General features: G+C 29.4%; 2 protein-coding genes across 2 annotated transcripts; both read right to left on the bottom strand.

The window, feature by feature from the left end:
- Positions 1–49: 49 nt before the first annotated feature.
- Positions 50–6,898, bottom strand: LOC110993197. The gene is made up of 6 exons (XM_022259348.2): positions 6,653–6,898; positions 5,035–5,191; positions 3,788–3,905; positions 1,892–2,026; positions 1,504–1,717; positions 50–400 (listed from the first exon to the last, which is right to left on the bottom strand). The coding sequence occupies exons 1-6, from the start codon at positions 6,813–6,815 to the stop codon at positions 246–248; spliced, it is 942 nt and encodes a 313-aa protein (XP_022115040.2). The 5' UTR covers positions 6,816–6,898; the 3' UTR covers positions 50–245.
- Positions 6,899–10,238: 3,340 nt separating this feature from the next.
- LOC123690677 (alpha-tocopherol transfer protein-like) lies at positions 10,239–17,001 on the bottom strand. The gene is made up of 6 exons (XM_045634517.1): positions 16,619–17,001; positions 15,106–15,262; positions 13,890–14,001; positions 13,085–13,219; positions 12,495–12,708; positions 10,239–10,780 (listed from the first exon to the last, which is right to left on the bottom strand). The coding sequence occupies exons 1-6, from the start codon at positions 16,779–16,781 to the stop codon at positions 10,626–10,628; spliced, it is 936 nt and encodes a 311-aa protein (XP_045490473.1). The 5' UTR covers positions 16,782–17,001; the 3' UTR covers positions 10,239–10,625.
- Between the last annotated feature and the right edge of the window lie 2,457 nt (positions 17,002–19,458).

Below are 19,458 nucleotides of genomic sequence, written 5' to 3'. Positions count from 1 at the left end.
TACGCTACAAATCCATTTAACTTAAATATATATAAATATTATCATAAAAACTAAAACCTTTTTTAAATTATTTATTTCTATAACAAATCATATACTTAATATCCCAAACCACTATATTAAACTTTTATATAAAATTTATTAGAAATAGATAAACACATATACAAACAATAAAAAATGTTTCATATCTAGTGCTAATTTAAGTATCAATATATTAGAAGTAAAAATATATTAATTATTACATTTGTTTAATCTACACTTAAAACTCTAAAAGTTCCAGGCATTCCCGCATATTCCTCATTAAATTTACATTTCGGCCGAAAGCTTTCGTCAGTCTTGGCATTGTTCATATCTCGAATATACTCAGTAAACTCTGGTGTATACCATAATTCTGCCCATGCCTCTGAAATTTTAAATACTCATGAATATAAGATAAAAAATATCTGTTATTTTTATAATACCTAGTCCTGCCATGACTTCTGTTACAAATGTACATGCATTTTTTTAAGTAATGTAATATAAGTAAAATGTATTCCTAAGCATTTGTAAAGTCTCAGCAAAAATTAAAAAATATTATATTCGAAATGGCCTTGGCTTTTGGCCTATACATATCACGTATACATGCCCTTAATCTGTTTTACGAAGAATCTATGGATTTACGAACGATTTAAATAAGTAATTGAGAGAATATTATGAGAAACGTAAGTTAAGTATTTGTGTTTCCTTGACAAATTGAAATATAATCTGAACGATTATCTGTCGAGTTATAAAGATATAGAAGACATTTATGTAAAATTTAAGCTAAAAATAAGACTTTCATTCAATTTTATGGGTGCGCGTATTCAATCAATCACAACTTTTTTTTAAATTACTAAGCCAGTTGGCATGTGTTAAGCGTTTTAAAGCAAAAGTAAAATTGTTTTCTGTAGTAACAGAGAGGAATATAATAAACAATTGTGGACACTTAATGCCTGACAATTATGTTAAAAATAACAATAAAAAGTAAACTACGCGCAGAATAAAAATTTAAATTAAACTGATCCCTGAATCATATTTTTTATTAAGATTCGAGCAATAAACTTGATAAATGAATGTCATATTCTTAACCCGGTGATACACGTAATTAAATGACGTACAAACAGCAAGTCTTATGATAAAGGAATTTATATCAAAATCATTCTTTTGAAACTTATTTTAAGTTTACTAAGGGAAAGTACTGATCATTATTTTATACAAAAATATAGTTTAAAATGTATTTACTTGTAATAGTTTAATTAGGACTAACGGTGTTATTTCGATTGTATTGATACCGGAAGTAGACTCAAGAACTATTTGTTGTGTTCTAACGTGTACAATTTTTTATCTGTATTTTAATTTAAATATTTTAGCAGAGATTCTATATTTATAAAAAAGACAAGTATTAAACCAAATGTTTAGTTATAGTATACTCATAAATTTTATTTGTAAAAAATATATTATATCCAAAGAATGTATGTTTAATGTTACCTCTCAAGTCTTTTACAGATGGCTCAGTGCCGCCTAAATCTTCTGGTAAATATTCCTTTCCAAAAAGTTGTACGAGACTATCACAATCCTTGTGATGCTGTAGCCGCTGTATTATCTTCGGTTTTAATAGCGTTTTCAAAATAGCAATCAAAGTATCCACAACCTTTGAGTTTGACACAATGTGAACTCCTTTTATTCGTAATCCATAACATTCCTGAAAAATGTAAAATACATTAACACTTTTATCTATACATATCATATTTATATTACATATAGAAGAAGCTGTAATTAGCTAGTAATATAAAAAGCTATTTAATAGCTTTAACTTCACAGTAAATCGTAAGGAAAATGGTTTAATAAGCACCTAGTTTAATAATATTATACTTACAACAATAATTGTAATAATTTGACGTAACTCCATTACGTTCAAATTTTTTATAATATCAGAGACATTTGCCAAGCGTATATCGAAAATGCAATGATAGCTTCCAATGTAGTCGTGTGCTTTCATGTATTCTCCAAGCTGAAAATCAACAGTAAAATTATTCCCAGTTTCATCGGCTACTTTAAAAAATATACCTTTTTTTAGGTGTAAACATTACTCAGGGTTCTTCCTAGGAAAATAAATTACGGTTTTTTACTCATTTCATATCGAAAGAAAGCTTTGCAAATACTACACATTTCAATACAACTTTATCAAATCACCAACTTTATCAGACCACGAATCGGAATAGTCGAGTCGAATTAATTATGTAATCTTTTTCGTTTATATTATAACGCAAATGATTATATTTAAATGTGTTAATGGGTCAATCAACTTTTAAGTGTACATCAATGATAAATTTTATTTTTATAATTTTATTTGAATTTTTTTTATATTTTAACATTTTTCTTTAGATAATTATTTATATTTTAAGAATTTACATAGAGCAGAACGATTTATTTAAATAAAATAGTAAATTTGACTTCGAAATAGTCCCTTGGACAACTAACTAAATAGACTTCTGAACCATTTGAAATTCAGTATAATTGTGAATCGTCACTTTATTCTCACTTAATATAGGATGGATTTCAATTTGTCTTCCATAAATAACAGACGTGACTTTATAATTGAAAGAAAAAGTATTGCTCTATGCTGATTCTATCATTAAATGTCCTATGGGCAACCAAAATGTCCCACGGACAACGGTTTTGGTTGTCTAAGTGACTGGTTGTCCGAGTGACATTTATCAGTCTTTGCGCTTTCTGATAATAAATAATGATATTTTGAATTACGTCTTACGCACAGTGAAAAATATAAATAAAATATAATATATATTTCACTTTTATTTACTATGATATATCAAAGAACGTTTTTGTGCTGGTTGTCCGGTAGACACACAAAAAAGCCACGCACTTTTTCAAAACGCGCGCGACCGACTGACACCGCGGTAATGATGAAATCAAAATGACGGTTGGATGAGTGTTGTCAATAAATCGACTGACTTATTGTCAAGGCACTGATCATTTCATCTATGTTTCGGTTTCGGAACTTTTTTACCGTTGTCCGGTGGAAGTCGGAATAATAAAATATAATAGGGACCAAAACGAACATGCAAAAAATTCGGTAAAATTATGAAACAAACAAAAATCTATATGCTAGCATCTTAGTGAACATTGTAATGAATAATTATGTACAAGCGTAATTAATTGCCATATAATATTTTTTGTATAAAGTAATGTTTCATTGTAAATAGCTACTGGGGGACAAATAAAAAACGCTACATCCAGATATTTTGTCACCTGGACAACCATTAAAATTCCAGTTTAATAGTGATTTATTTAAAAAAATTTACTCGTATGTTTGCTTAATAATAAGATAAATGCAATATATGCCAAAAAACCACTTAATTTTCTTTAGAACTGCGATTATTGGTCAGGGACAAAACAAAGTACTTACAGGACAAATAAAAGTTGATTGACCCTAATATATATTTTTAACGCATTTAAATATGTTTAAGGAGGGTAAATAACATACAAGATCATTATTTTAAGTTTATCATAGAATAGAACGGTTTTAATTTTGTACTAGGCCCTCGCAATAACAATCTCGACGATTGTTTATGCAAGTTTGATGTAGGTGACTCAATGACGCTAATCGCATTCGCCTTAGTAAGGAGTTGCAGAGAATCGTGTCATCACTTTGACTACCACAATTTCTGTCATAAAGGCTTTGTAGTATTAATTGTTCATTACGTGGCACTTGCATTGTTTCCATTCTCATTTTATGCTTAAAAAACCTTACACATATTCCGAATCTGTAAAAGTTGAGCAACTGCGCCGAACTCGTGACAGGCCCTTTAGTTTTTAGCACAAATATTCTGTGATGTTTTTCTGTGAGCTTTGGCATAACGACGGCTAATCTGAAATTAAAGAAATGTGTTTTTTATCGACTTGCCTAGGTTTTGCAAACTCAGTATTAATGACTGTAACCTCCGAAGGTATGGAACATACAGATTTTTATGTTGATTTGTTTATTTTTCTGTATGCGATTAGGTCTTTATCAACTCGAATAATGTTTTGCAGTTATTAAACAGAGCTTCTGGGTTACATAGAATGTTAATAACGGAGTAGAAATGTGTGTATTTTATATGCTACTGTCAAGTAGAGGGTAATTATTATATACAATATTCAAATTTAAGTATGTTTTTTCTGATACTGTACTCTACATACGCCAATAAATAATTCACTAAGTCGTCATTCCCAAGGCTTTTATGTCAAACTATAACATTGACTCGTCACCACGAGTAACATGAATTCTGGTCAGAAAAGTTCGTTCGACTCGTTCTTGGTGAAGATTTTTCGGACTAACGCCGTGTTTTCACTCATGTTATTATTTAGCACCGATCGACTTGTTAGACACAGCACGTGAAGCCGCTGTCTAGTTTTCAGTCTCCTTCACTCGCGATATTAACTTCCGTAGAAATCGTTGCGCCTTCCAGAGCGAAGCTTATCTTTTTCAACCGCTTTGTATTTCCACAAAACTTCTATATTTTTAAGGACACTGAATACAAAATTTCATTGGCGATACAAAATTTGAGACAACTTTTAGTCCATTATAAAATTCGGAATATACGGCACGTAACAAAACAGCTCTGTATATATTCTAAATAACAGTTGCAACTCAAACACCACATCAAATTTAAAAAAAGTAGTTGTTCCAATATTATAATAAAAAAATGTAAAATCAAATTAACTTTATTACCACCTAAAAGTAAAGTTATATCTACATTTAATAAATGTTATTACCAAATTTAAACGTATAATCTTAAAATTATGTGTTATGAGTCGCATTAATTAACTTTTTTGGGCGTTTTAAAAATTGGGCGGCAAACAGCTTTTTGTTGTGCATCTCAGTTTTAAAAAATAAATAAATGGATAATTTTATGTAATTAAAATAATAACATGGTTATTATATCACTGTTGGTACAAACGTTAATGCTGTTACATAAAGAATTACAATTATTTAGTCTTTTGAACTACCCAACTTACCCAATATCGAAGACATTCGCAAAGTCTATGGTAAAATCGGTGATACCAAAGAAGTGTGGTAACATAGTCCTCATAGTACATGCACTATCAATTTGCTTTTTTGCACCTTCTATGGATCCCTTCGCTGTTACCAACGTCGTCTCTAAGAAATGATCGGCTACAAAAATACATCAAATAAATGAAGATGTTATTTCTTATTGTGGGATGTCTTATCTATAATACATTCAAAAACCCCTGGCTTATAAAATAGGTTTATTCGTTAACCAGAGGAAACTAAGCGAAATATATCTATGTCAGCTTATATTTTTAACAGATTGCCATTATATTATTTAACGTATGTGAGTATTTTTAATCGTTATCATTAACTTTCAATTTCCTAGTGGTGATTATAACTATAAAATCTGATTACACGTGGATTAGCACTTCTTGCACAATAAATGACAAGTATTAATGCATTTGTTTGAATATAAACGAAAATTTGTAAAGTAAAAAATATTAAATTACAAAAAGCTTATAGTATTCTTATGGCGTGAATTACTGGAAACCTTGACTCAGACTTGGCCTTTGTTTTTTGCGTTTCAATAAAAACATTGTGACAGATAGATTGTCTTCTGCTAAAGGGTAAGTCTTCAAACTTCCGATCCATATTTAAAGGATTTTTCATTTCGGGAGTAATAAATTGTGGGTTCCCCCATAATAATGGATAAAACGCTAAACCGTGAAAGTTTAACAGGTTTAAAAAATAGTATAAAATTACCACTGTTAGTAATAATAAACAAATCATATTATTTTATTCGTAGAGGCGAAGTTGCGTACTTCGTGCTTACTATTCTTATAGAATATAAGATGACTTGCATTGTAAAATATACTCATATGTCATAAAAATTCAAGAGCATTGGAAGTTATAATTAAACAATCTTAGTAATGTGACTACATATTCCGGATTCAGAGGTACCTTGGGTACGTAGGCAAAGGCGAACAAACCAAGTGGAAAATTTTAAATACACTACACGCATAAGATAATCTATGGATACTTCTTACTTAGTGTGCGTGTGCTATTTACTTGAAATTTAATTTTAGTAGAGATACAAGGTTACATTCTCAGAGAATTGTGAAAAGGCAAAGGTTAATTATATATTTTTATTTAATATTCTCCGAGATGGAATAAAATGCATCATAAATCCAATTGTCCAACACGCGCTATTGTCCAACACGATAACTACGGTAGTCGATGGACTACGCATCTTTGGAAAACTGGTTAAGTAATGATAGAATAACTGCAAGAGGGATAAACCCATAAGACGCGGTTAATAATAAAAGTTAATAATGATATAAAAAAATTCCATATGTAAAAACTGTGAAATTATGCTTGTATCTAAGATGTATTACTGCAAAGGAAAGAAGACAGGAATATTATTTGTCTGCCTATTTCTATCATGCCTCGCTAATGGATAGTTTAAAATTGGTTAATTCACAATTGTATTGAGACAAGTGAATTTTAAAATAGAACAAATTTCTCTTTGATATGTTAACTCGAATTCGGGATTTCTGTCTTCATTCAAGATTGCATCGTTTGATTGGATTAAAAATCTATTCATGGAGTCTGCTAATTACTTACTGAAATTTTTCTTTTTGATATGGGGTTGCTGTTGTAACCATTCTTTCAAAATATCAACAGCATTCTTCATCTCACCCGGTTTCCCCAAATTGATTTCTTCTCGTACGTATTGTAATGTGTCTGAGTTTACTTTTAACACTTTATTCGGTGGTATAAAATCCATTTTAATAATGTTGTAACGACCTACGCCTAGTACGTCCGATTAACAAATAGAGGTTTTGCTGTATATGAACAGTATTGTGGTACGTGTGAGCAAAAGCAAAACCCGAGAAACACGGAAATGTCTACGGTGCAAACATGTACATTGATCGAAATTTGTAATTGACGTAAATCTTGGAAAAAATAATTAATAAAAATATCCCAACATAGGAACTTATTCTCGTCATCACTACATAGTAGAAAACAAAGTCGCTTTCTCTGTCCCTATGTCCCTTTGTATGCTTAAATCTATGAAACTTCGCAACGGATTTTGATGATGTTTTTTTAATAGATAGAGTAATTCAAGAGGAAGGTTTATATGTATAATAACATCCATTAAATAGTGAAGAAGTCCTGTTATTTTTGAGGTTTCTAATGTGATGTCGTAAATAATTACATTTTTTCCGCTTACATTGCAAACGGAGGCTGAACCCTACGAGTTTTATCAAAATAATGTACTAAGTATTGTACACATTGAAAAGGTCGACAGAAAAGTCCCTGATGGTATATATCTATCTCTTATGGATAACCCACATTTTTATATACAACGTTCACAGATTTTCTGTAGTGTATTTAGTATCAGCATTGCACCCGTGCGAAGCCGGGGCGGGTCGCTAGTTATATACTCGTATAGAACTCATCTTATTGCCATAATTAATTTAAATGATTGTATGTATTGTTACAGCTGATTGATTATATATTTCAGCAAGTGTATTCTAATTATTCGATAATTTTGATGCAAACATTTAATATTGATTTGTTTAAAAATCTGGTATTCGGTATATTTTTCTTTTCTAATCATAATACCGTGAATCACAAAATGATAATAATGAGTATTCAAATTAAATATCGTTTTTCTCACTGTATTAATTACAGAAATAATGTGTGTTATTATCCCCAAAAAAGAAAATATATTTACTAGAAGTTAGCTCATATCGGAATATAACAAAATCCGCAAGTTTATACATTTCCTAGGAATTTCCTTTGATTAACATATAGGACGGGATTTTTTTTTTAAATCGTGTTTTTGGAAATTTTATTTAAGTACGAATTACATACTAATAAAATTATGAAATATGAATATAATTATCGAATAAAGATAATTATATTCATATTTAAGTTTTTATTTGACAGACATCTTTAAACGAGCAATTCTATGTTTAAGTTGATAAAACACAAATAAAATGACATTTTCTAGAAATGATTCCTAGCTAAATCGATTTATCGCCCCCGAAACCCTCTGTATACTAAATTTCATGAAAATCGTTGGAGCCGATTCCGAGATTCCAATTATATATATATATACAAGAATTGCTCGTTTAAAGATATAAGATATAGCGATAACCAAACTGCATGTGCGCTCTGATTGGTTGAATAAGTCAGTAACCTAACCTAACGTAACCGTTTAGAATCTTATGAATGGATATCCGTTAGTTTATAAATTTCAAGCCGATAAATTGTCGAAAATGTGGGCGTTAAATATACAATTTATCACTCGTTTAGAATCCTACGAAAGTTTTTGAATTTCCTAGGAAATGTATAAACTTACATAATTGTTATATTCTACAGATAAAGATATAGCATAATACATGGCATAAGTAGATATGTCGTCCCAGAACCCCAAGGTAGTACCTACGTATTCTAACCTAGCTTTAACAATAGCTTACAGACGACTGTCGATAGATTAGTGTAGAGGAAAAATTTTCTTCTACACTAATATAGTTCTCACTAGAAAGACTAGAAGTTGAAGTAATCCTTGCCAAATTTTTATTTTGTGTTAAACTATACGTGATTAAAGGTGCGGTTCTGGATTATTAAAAACACATTTTTTTGTCGTATGTTTTTGTTTATTAATTTTATTAAAAGATCCTTACCCAATATAATCTAAAATTGTAATAAAATATTGTATATTATTGCTAATTACATTTGTTCCTTATCAAAAGCTATAATGAAATTTATTAACATATTTGTTTTTATTTGCACAACTACTATAGTTAAATTAAGATTAATCTTAAAAGTAATTTCTAATCATAATTTGTGATCTCACAAACACCTACATATATGTATTTAATAATAAAAAGAGAATGTAAGTGAGTGTCAACGTATTTACTATCCTATATATTATACGTTAAATACTAAATCAAATATTTTACAATTAAGAAACTTCTACATTCAAGATATTTTTTATTTCCAGCGAACGTCGTTACTTTGGGTAAGGTTAGTAACGCTTATTTTATTTTCTTTATTTATTAAGTCTACAACATCATACTTATTACGAAATCTACTGATTAATTTATAAAATCTTCTATGTCAAATATATGACAATTTTTTTGTTATGTTTGCAAATAATAGAAATTAAAAAATGCATACTTACTACAGTACAATTAAAAGCATATACAATATAAGACAAACACACAATAAAATTAAATTACCAAGAATTTTTGGTACATAAAGCAGAAAAAAAACCATCAGAATAACAGCGAATTAGGCAAAATGATAATGATTTAATTATTTCACAAAATAACAGGTTGCAGTTATGTTCCTTTTAGCTCCGGGTATCTACTTCGTGATCGTTTGATTTTTTTTCTTGAAGGCAAGATGTTTTTGTGTCTGACATATGACGTCGAAATTTGGGTCTAAATGTTTCCTTTCTGACATGTTTCTGACACATAATGTGATCTTTTCATCATACTAGTGTTAAATGAGCTGACAGGCAGACAGTGCATTGGTGGTCAGCGGAAGAATCAAACCGTAGGTATGAGAGTTGGGACAGGGATGAGAGTCGTACGCTAATGCCACTAGATCAACACTGCACACTTATTTAATAGGTTATATTTAACATTAAATAGATTGTATGTATTCAACTGTCCATTGTTTCATCCATCTAATTATTGCTGAAAGCTTTTGAGAGGAAAATATTTCCTCTCAAAAGGGTAGTTTGCAATCTAAATTTGACTTAATATGATTAATGCATTATACATAATTGTTAATCAAAATTTCAAGGATTCGACATTAAACCGAGCTTTAATTTTGTGTCGTTAGTAGATTAAAATACCAGTGTTAATAATTATTATTCTAATATTTCTATTTATATCTTTATAGTTACGTATAAGTATAATTTGCATTTACGCATAGAATGTTGGCGATGATCATTGATATGCAGAACGAACAATATGGGCTAGTGAACATAACCTTGCGAAACCTTCGTCAACTAGGAACTTAATGCTGACCTGCAAGAAAATTACCGGCATAATCGATCGAGGAAACTATAGCGACAGAAGTGTCCCAACCTAACAAAACCTTCCCTAAGTTTCACTAATGACCAAATGGCTCGGGTTCCAAAAAGTATTTTGATATTTCACGATATTTTCTGATGTTCCGTAAGGGGAATCTTAGAGGAATATAAAAGTCGTAAATTATACAAGTACATATTTATGTCAATTTATTTTTCTTGTTTTAATGAGGCAACAACCACGTTGATGTTATTAAGAGATGAAAAAGCTTAAGGCGCTTGAGTCTTCTCTTATGTTAATTGGCGTCAACTGTGCCTATACTCATTTAAAAATTCAACACAGCAGCAGTAACATTATCTCTCATACTTTGTACAACTGATTGAAATATCTAAGGGTACCAAACTAAATTACAAACGAAAATATAAAACTATTAAAATCCTATAAAGATAAAAAAATTGCTTGCATGTCGAGGCCTTAGCCTTTTATAATTATTCTTAACCACTATAATTATAATTAACCATAATGAGAGGGTCTATATTAAATTAATCGACACTTAGAGTCCTAAAGGATCCGGGCATTCCAATTATAGCCTCGTTGTATTTATCTGTTTGTCGTTTGGACTCATCAGTTTTGGCTGTTTGCATCTCTTTCAAGTGAGCCATGAAGTCTGGCGATTCAAATTCATCTATTAAATCATCTGAAATAAAACAAAAATTATTTTTCTGGAATTTTCCAAGAAATTATAATACAGTTTGATGCCCCATGCGGCATTGTCGCATCTGTTTTATTATTTAAAATTGGCGATAGAGAGGAGCCTACTTGTGGTTGTAATAATGTGAATGTGTTAATAAAACTATATAAGTAAACCTTCATTTTAAATGTCCACCATAAACAAGTTTTCCTTGAATTGTCAACTGAATTGAATTTATCAACTGTTAATCTAATTGAAATCATTTTATTTATGTTATTTAAAAAACCTATTAACGTATTGCATTTATGTATGATGTGCCAATTAATCTGTGAATATTTATAACTATTCCTCGTATATATAACTATATAATAAGACAAATAGGTGTATATGTTATAAGTAACATATGCATTTAATTTTATTTTGATTTGGGGAATTGATTGAGATGTAAATTTTACCGATTTACCTACAATTTTTTTTATAACTTTTTACAAGTATTTATACGCTGTGGCGACAGACATGCCAGTGTAATTAAAGTATATGAGTTGTAGAAATAAGTATGTCTTAACGCTATACAGCGGCCAATGAGTATTGCGCTTATAAAAACTGAACTCGTAAGCCGCCAAAACTAATTAAGTCACGATTGGGAATACTAAATCATTAAAAAATTTTATTTTATTTTGTCCTCATTTGTACTTAGTGAAAAAAGTGGCGTTAGCCTGGTTCTTACTTTTCCGGTTTCTTGCCCTTTTTAATTTGGTAAGTGGGGCCCCCCCCCCACATAAGACACAATAAGATGCACGAAAAACAACTATTAATGCAGTGTGTCAAAATAACAAGTCTTGTTTCTGAATTAGATTACACCCAAAAGTTGTTCAAAATACGGAGTGTGTCAGGTGATGGTGTCATGGTTTTAAATGTTTTGTGTTTAACGCGCAATATAAAATAAACAATGATGAGGGTTTCTAATATGCAAGTCCTTTTCTTATTTTCAAAACTACACCTATGACTATAACAAATTTTACTGCATAGGTATGTAGTTGAAAATATATTGTTCTAAATGTCTAATTAATAAATTCATTAAAACAACGCTTAGCTCATAAAATAATACAAGTCTTGCAACATGTATTATTTTATAAGATTATTTATTTTAAATTCTCCGATGGTGTATTATTTGTAATTGTATTTATTTATACTATAGACAATATGCTTTTAATTCGATCGACAAAAAAAAACATTGAAATAAAGTCAACACATTGATACGTTCTTTCAGACTGTTTAAAGATTATTGGAACCGAATTTAATTTCATTATAAATAATGACATTGAATTATATTAATTAGCTTTTACATTATCTGCTAGATTTGATTTTGCGGATTTCTGTAGATTGGATTTATTTATAAACTCCATTATAACTACATTATATATATTATAACTACTATTAAACTCCGTACGGAGAAATCGTAAAAAAATAGTCATGAATGTGACTGATTACGTTTCAACGTATCATTACGCACAATACATAAATTACCTTTGAATAAATTATAAGGCTAATAAAAATTCCGTGTAGGTTGAGCAATATAAAAAAAGAGTCCTTAGTTTTTATGAGCTTTAAAAATACAATTTTACATACACAAACTGATACTTTGGTAACCTGAGTGCTAATTATAAGTATGTAATAGTTAGTTTATTTTTCGTCGCTTGTAGCTATCCAAAATACACACCCTGTAATTTATACATAGATTTTTCCTTGCCACCGTACTCGATTGGCAAAATTTCCAATGAAAAATGTTCTTTCAAAGATGTGTGATCCCTGTGTACATGAATTCTCTTTGCCAGTTTTTCGCTCAAGGCTTGTTTGAGTATAGAAACTAATGTGTCTATAGCCTTCGATGTTGTCATGAAATGTACTCCTTTGAGTCGAAGGCTGAAACCTTCCTGTAAAAAAAGAATACCAATAATATTTTAAAGCAAGAGCGGACGCTTATTTATTAAAAACTAAATCATTATTACGTTTTACCTGTAGTAGTCTTTCGTCTCTTATCGTCAATTGTGTTAACGCTATATTGAAAAGAGACAACTACTAGACTATTATAGCTACTTGTTTATAAATAAAGCACCGTATATCCAACCACGTTTTACGTATCTGAGACAACAATTTTAAATAATAATTAATTGTGTTTATGAAAGACATATTTTATTTAGTAGAATTTATTAAAGTTAAGTCGGCATTTGTAAAGTTTTTTGCTTAAACTAGGAAATATCATATCAAGCAATTATATAAGAATCGATTATATAATTTTAAGATACACACCGTGACAATTGTAATCAGCTGTCGGATTTCCATTATGTTTATAGTTTTCACTACTTCTAATACATTTGTGTCGATATAGTCAAACACCCCAATCACACCGTTGTTGTAATCTTTAGCTTGAAAATACTCACACATCTGCAAAATGAAATTAGTAAACGCATGATACACTTTGAATTAGTATGTTTTATGTGACCCTGAATGTTTTCACTTTCAGCATTTTATTTAATGAATCAAAATATACTAGTTCATATAACATAATATACGATTTGCCCCTGCCGTACAAAAACGTCTTTATGTCGTCACATTAATTAAGCATTTGAAGACTCTTTGAAATTCACGGTTTCAATATATAAAATGAATAGCCAAGCATATATTAGACGCTTTAATTCAACATAATATAGTTTTAACTTCAATATTATATAAAATGTAACAATTTAATAAAATAGTGTGTGTAACAGTTTTCAACTTAAATACCTACTTTATATTTAATCGTTCATGTCTTTGGTTTGTTTATGTTAAAAAAGGTTCTTATTTTTTTTTTCAATTATTGTCTTTGTTTAGTAGTAACTGTGTATTTTTTCTATTATAAGGTGTATTATTATTATGTTATTCGCTATTATAGTTTAATTATATAGCTATTAATATAGTATTAGGAAATAAAATAAGATATAAAAAAATAAAAAATATAATATAATAAAATACTAAACCATTGCTTATTGCATTATTAATAAACGAAGACGATATAATATTATCTATCACAAGGTGACGGAAACGGAAATATATATAAATATATAACTAAACTTACCATAAGTAAAAATTTGTAGTAATTAGTAAAACTTGTAAATTTTTGGCCACAATTTTTCATGACGTATACGCGTTCGTGTCTATCCGTCAGTTGGGGAAGAACAAAATTTGTACTGAAAAAATTGTAACGCAATATATACAGACAGACAAACATAACATTTAACACACGTAACCACACAAAATAACAATAATCAAAGAAAAATAAAATGAGATGCCAAAAACAGTAAAGAAAATATAAAAAAAATCCTTTTCCCATTTGGCTCGTTTCAAATGTATACATTTGATTCGTGTGTGCTGTGGCTGTAATTGGACCTGGACTCCTCAGCATTGTGCTGAGGAGCAGAACATTCCACAGCGCTGGTCATTCTACCAGAGACCACGACAGCTAGTTTGCACCTCAGTCGCAAAAGAAAGAAAAGGAATGTGATAAATGCCAAATAGAAAAAAAAAGTTACCAGTGTACGTAATGCAGTCTTATGTAAAGGTATATAGTAAAATTAATAAAAATGTAAATAAAATTATATTAAAAGGTAAAAATAACAATAACTGTTAATTATTAAAAACTAGATTTCATGGGATTTTTGTTGTATGTGTCAGTAGGTACACAATTGAATTTAGGATACAAATTTAATTATGTACTAACAAAACTAACAATTGTATGTAAGTAAACTAAATCCAACTTCTTGTTTTATAAGCTGTAAGAATTAAAAGGCTTTTTTTATTTTTTATTTATTTATATGTAAGTATATCCGCTTAGGCCGATAACTGTTGGCCAAGGTTGAATAGTTATTTAAAAGAATTATTTAAAGATAAATACAGGTATTCAGAGTATTGTAATGTTGAAGGAAGTTTTGAAATCGCTCCAGAAGTGTTTAAATTTATTCCTGACCAACATAGAATAAATAACTGCCCTCTTTAAAATATAATATAATATAATATAATATAATATAATATAATATAATATAATATAATATAATATAATATAATATAATATAATATAATATAATATAATATAATATAATATAATATAATATAATATAATATAATATAATATAATATAATATAATATAATATAATATAATATAATATAATAGAAGAACAGGCTTGAACACACAAACCTAGCTTCATCAATGCGTTCTGATTGCTTTCGGTAGAAACTATTACGGCTAAGGCAACAACTGAATTAGATGGAGTGTGGATCCATATCTATTACTTACATCGAGCCTTCATACTCCTTCATCATATCCCTGGGATTTGAAAATTGTAACAATTCTGGTATAAGCGTGCGGAAAGTGTAAGATTTCTCCATTTTTCTCTTTGCTCTTTCCACCGAACCTTTGCTTATGATAACACACCTCTCTAGGTATTCTCGGGCTGAAATGTATCAGAAGGCAAAATATAATAATTATAATTTCGTACCATTGCAATCTTATTCACTATAGTGAAGTGTGTATTGTATATACTACTAATGACCTTAAACAAAAAATATAACATTTATTTGTACGTTTTTACGGTGTTTGAAAGAGTTGTTATTTGTTTATTAACCGGTTATTAGAATTTGCAATTTTTATATTCATTACATGAATCAGGTATTTTATATGATTTGGTCATTTACAAAAGATATCTATAGCAGCCTTAAATTTACTACAGATATATATATAACAAATAAAAATTTATTTTTCTTAAGGTTCATATCTTGTGCTCTCAATGTTATATGTTGGTTAAAACTATTGAACTGCTATTATTACTATTAGTCCAGTCATTTAAGCTTAAATTAGGTAAGAATCTCGGAATTTGAGATACCCAGCTGTAAGTCAGTAAATAGTTGTATATTGACACCCTAATAGTTGTCTCAAAACCTACATATGGTAGGGTGTAAGCAACTATTAAATTTTTTAGGTCAAAGTTCACAAAAATGAGATATTTCCAAAAAAAGCGCAAAAACCGATTTTTGTGACCTTTGACCTTGAAATTTAATAGCTGCTTACACCCTACCATATATAGGTTTTGAGACAACTTTTAGGGTGTCAATATACAACTATTTACAGACTTACAGCTGGGTATCTCGAATTCCGAGGTGAACTTACCATAATGACTGGACTATATCTACAATAATATGTAGTCAATGGTGTGATGCTTACTTAAGCCCTAGTAGTACCTTTTGAGTATATAAAGTATAGTTTTGTTGTCTATTTAAAATGTTCTGTTTTTTTTTAATGTCAAAACTCAACTCATTTCAAAATAATTATTACGGATTTGGACGAGGCACACATTTATTATAGAAAAATAAACTATACATAGTCAAATGTTATGTTAGCCCTTTTTATTATACAACTCTTAGAAAATAAACTCCTCAGTTTTTTTTAATTACACAGATTACTGTGCTGGTAAAGAATAAATAATAATAAAAATGCGTTTATTCAACAGAAGTACATATGCATTACAATGGTTCCGATTTGGGTTTTGGGATTTTGTGTCAGGGTTCCCAGCTATTTCATAACATGTATAATATTATACATTCCTTAAAATATATTTATATATAATTTAATTACATATTTTATATAATTAATTTTGTTTTATTAATTATAAAGTTGTTGTTAAATTATATAAAATATGTTTTATTAATTATAAAGCTGTCTAAAAATAGTAATGTCCTAATAGATTTTTAAATGTAATATTGCATATATAAATACATCTAATCTGGTTTTTAAATTAAATTATTATACTTACAGAAATCCTTCTTTATAAAATGGTTTTGTTTTTGAATCCATTGAATTAATAAATCGATGGCTTCATTGATACGTACTGGTGAATTTATATTGACTTGTTCACGTACAAAACTTAAAGTATTTGGCATGAACGAAAGTGCGCGAGTTGTTTGTAGGGACTCCATATTGCGTGTAGCAACTTCGCGGTTTGACTTAACACTACTTCTTAACCTTAACTCCACATCATAGTAACGTGTAGTTACTATGATGTGGAGATAAGACCTGTTTGCTTATATTAATAAGTTACTAATGACTGAATAACCTCAAAATAAACTTCCGTAATTGGAATCTAATAAAACCCTTGAATTTAAGTGTTTTATGAAAATCTGTGAATATATGTACATATAGTAGCGTTAAACATAATTATCTGAAGCAAACTCAAAATATGTTTATTCATGTAGGTAAACAAGTACACTTATGAACGTCAAATTAAATTACATTATTGTAAATTTACATTTACTACCAGTTCGGAAGTCAAGGGTGTACAGCGGCCACTCTTTTTAATCGCTAAGTTTTGAGTCTGAATACAAATTGTTTGAACTGGATGAAATCAATACCAATGATTAAGATAATTTAAGTACTAGTCACATTTATAAAAAGCTTTATTGATTAATTTACTTTCAACGAGGGTTTTGAATTTAGTAATAATTCATTATTTTCGCTTGGGAGTTTGTTGTAAAAACTAATAAAAATTTCCATATCATATTTTTTCAACGAAATATTTGAAAAAGCTACACGGAAATAAGGCTCCAATTTCTCGAAAAATATTTAGAGTCGAAAGTTATTTAGAGTAGAATTTTGGATTCCTTCACGGAATAACAATTCAGGATAAATTGTGAGTTATATATATAGTTTTTGTATGCTGTTAATGTTCACATTATTATTTATGACAATTTCATAGAAGTTATTCTAAGATTTTAAATAGAGAAGTCCAATGACTTCTGTCTAGTCGAAAGTTCTTCCGAACGAAAACGACGTAGCGTTTTGCTTTCGTCAGCTATTGTTGATGAATTCAAATACTCACATTATCAGCGACCGCGAATTTTTTTTCTAAATACAAGCTATCACGTAACTAAGGGGCTTGTGAAATTTATTTCACTTAGAATACGTAGATGCTTTTAGAGATATTCATTTATGGTCCATTATCTCAAATCATATCTGTGTCTATTAATATAAGTATATAACATGAAAGATACGGCCATTGTTAGATCAATTACGTTGTAATTCGAGGCAGTTATAGATATATAGATATTGTGTTTAAGGTCGTATGTCCGATTTGACATACGACCTTTTTATTTTTACCTTAACTGCGCAGTTAGATTGCTGGCGCCAATCCGGTGTGCATGTGCGTCGGCAATTATGATAGTAATTTAATGGTAATAGTTGATCTATTAATTATTTATCGCATTTTGCAGACACTGCTAAAGAATATCTCACGAAGAACTAAGAGAATTGTATCGGGTACTTAGCTAGATGAAATTCATCCAACAGTTAGTCGTGGCAAAATACCTACCTAAAAAAAATTGAGTGGCGCTAAGTTACTAAGTTCTATAATGGCCTCAGATTTCTGTATATGTTTCGTGATTATATAACCTTGATAGGCAAGGTTAGTTTTTAATGACCGTCAAAAGCCGTCATTGGTATTCTTGTTAACAAATTATGTTTTCCTCCACCGTACGAGTGTTAATTGTGTACATAGAAAAATCTCCATTATTTCACCGCCGTGAACTCATGACCTCAGTGTTGAAAGCCGCATGCTTAAGCCACAGGCCAAAATTTCTCTTCACAAAATACCTACTCACAGTACTAATAATTATTATAAACCATATTTGTATATTGTTTATGTATTGTTCTTTTCATTGTGTTTTATTTTTATTTACCAAAATTGTTAGACTTAATATGTTGTACACAGTAGTAACTGAAGCATACATATGTAAACTGCACTGGATTTTTAAATAAAAACACATCTTTTTTTTTTCATAATATTCTTTTATGTGAGAAAAAGTCGATGGCTGAATTTCAATTCACCAACAGATGTTATATGGTCAGAATTTATATACTGGGAACGTTTACCTACTTTGTGTTAATAGTAAATTATAAACATTTAATTATTCAAATACCTACAGACTAATTAGCAATAATTTAATGCTACAAGTCTATACCCGAGTAACTACATTACACATGAATACCTTGACATATAAAATCAATCACTATATTGCGGTATTTAATCTGTAACTATACAGTTAGGTTATGTTATATATGAATTCGTTGTCATTAGGAGCCCTTTCCATGAAATAATAACTTAATTAAGCTTAATATTTCCGCATCGTTCCTTTCCTTAAAAAACTCAATGAATCCTATAGTAGTATATTTACTATTATTATTTATACAATGTTTATCACAAATAATTTGTTTTTGTTTATATTAACGACCGTGACACCAATCATGACGGAATCATGCCATCTCGCCGGTTTAATTAATTTATTCATATCGATATTTTAGGGCCAATCAAATTATAAGTTTTTGGTTTGATTTTATTATCGTTCTTCTAGACAATTATACAATCAATCAACTTTCAAAACTTCAAGACAATAAAAACTCAAATCGTTTATTTACAATTAAACAAAAATATTAATTATGTGTTTTGAATAATTTTTAATGTAACGTGTTTTTTATATGTAATTTTTATATATATTTTGTATAACTGCAATTTAAACTTTGAACCTAATTGGCGCCATCTGGCGGCTTGCTTTTACTACCGTGTGTGAGGAATAGAATACAATGGTGGGGTGTCATACCCGC

The sequence above is a fragment of the Pieris rapae genome, chromosome 3 (genome assembly GCF_905147795.1).
Source record: "Pieris rapae chromosome 3, ilPieRapa1.1, whole genome shotgun sequence".
Classification (NCBI taxonomy): domain Eukaryota; kingdom Metazoa; phylum Arthropoda; class Insecta; order Lepidoptera; family Pieridae; genus Pieris; species Pieris rapae.
The sequence above is the reverse complement of the archived record's forward strand: the minus strand, read 5'-3'. Positions and strand labels throughout refer to the sequence as shown.

Coding starts and splice junctions, on each gene's coding strand:
- LOC110993197 (XM_022259348.2), bottom strand. CDS start 6,815: ATGGATTTTATACCACCGAATAAAGTGTTAAAAGTAAACTCAGACACA. Junction 3,906..5,034: donor GCGAATGTCTTCGATATTGG/GTAAGTTGGGTA, acceptor CTTTAATTTCAG/ATTAGCCGTCGTTATGCCAA. Junction 1,718..1,891: donor AAATTATTACAATTATTGTT/GTAAGTATAATA, acceptor TACATTTTTCAG/GAATGTTATGGATTACGAAT.
- LOC123690677 (XM_045634517.1), bottom strand. CDS start 16,781: ATGGAGTCCCTACAAACAACTCGCGCACTTTCGTTCATGCCAAATACT. Junction 14,002..15,105: donor AAGGAGTATGAAGGCTCGAT/GTAAGTAATAGA, acceptor CAATTTTTTCAG/TACAAATTTTGTTCTTCCCC. Junction 12,709..13,084: donor AGCTGATTACAATTGTCACG/GTGTGTATCTTA, acceptor CTTTTTTTACAG/GAAGGTTTCAGCCTTCGACT.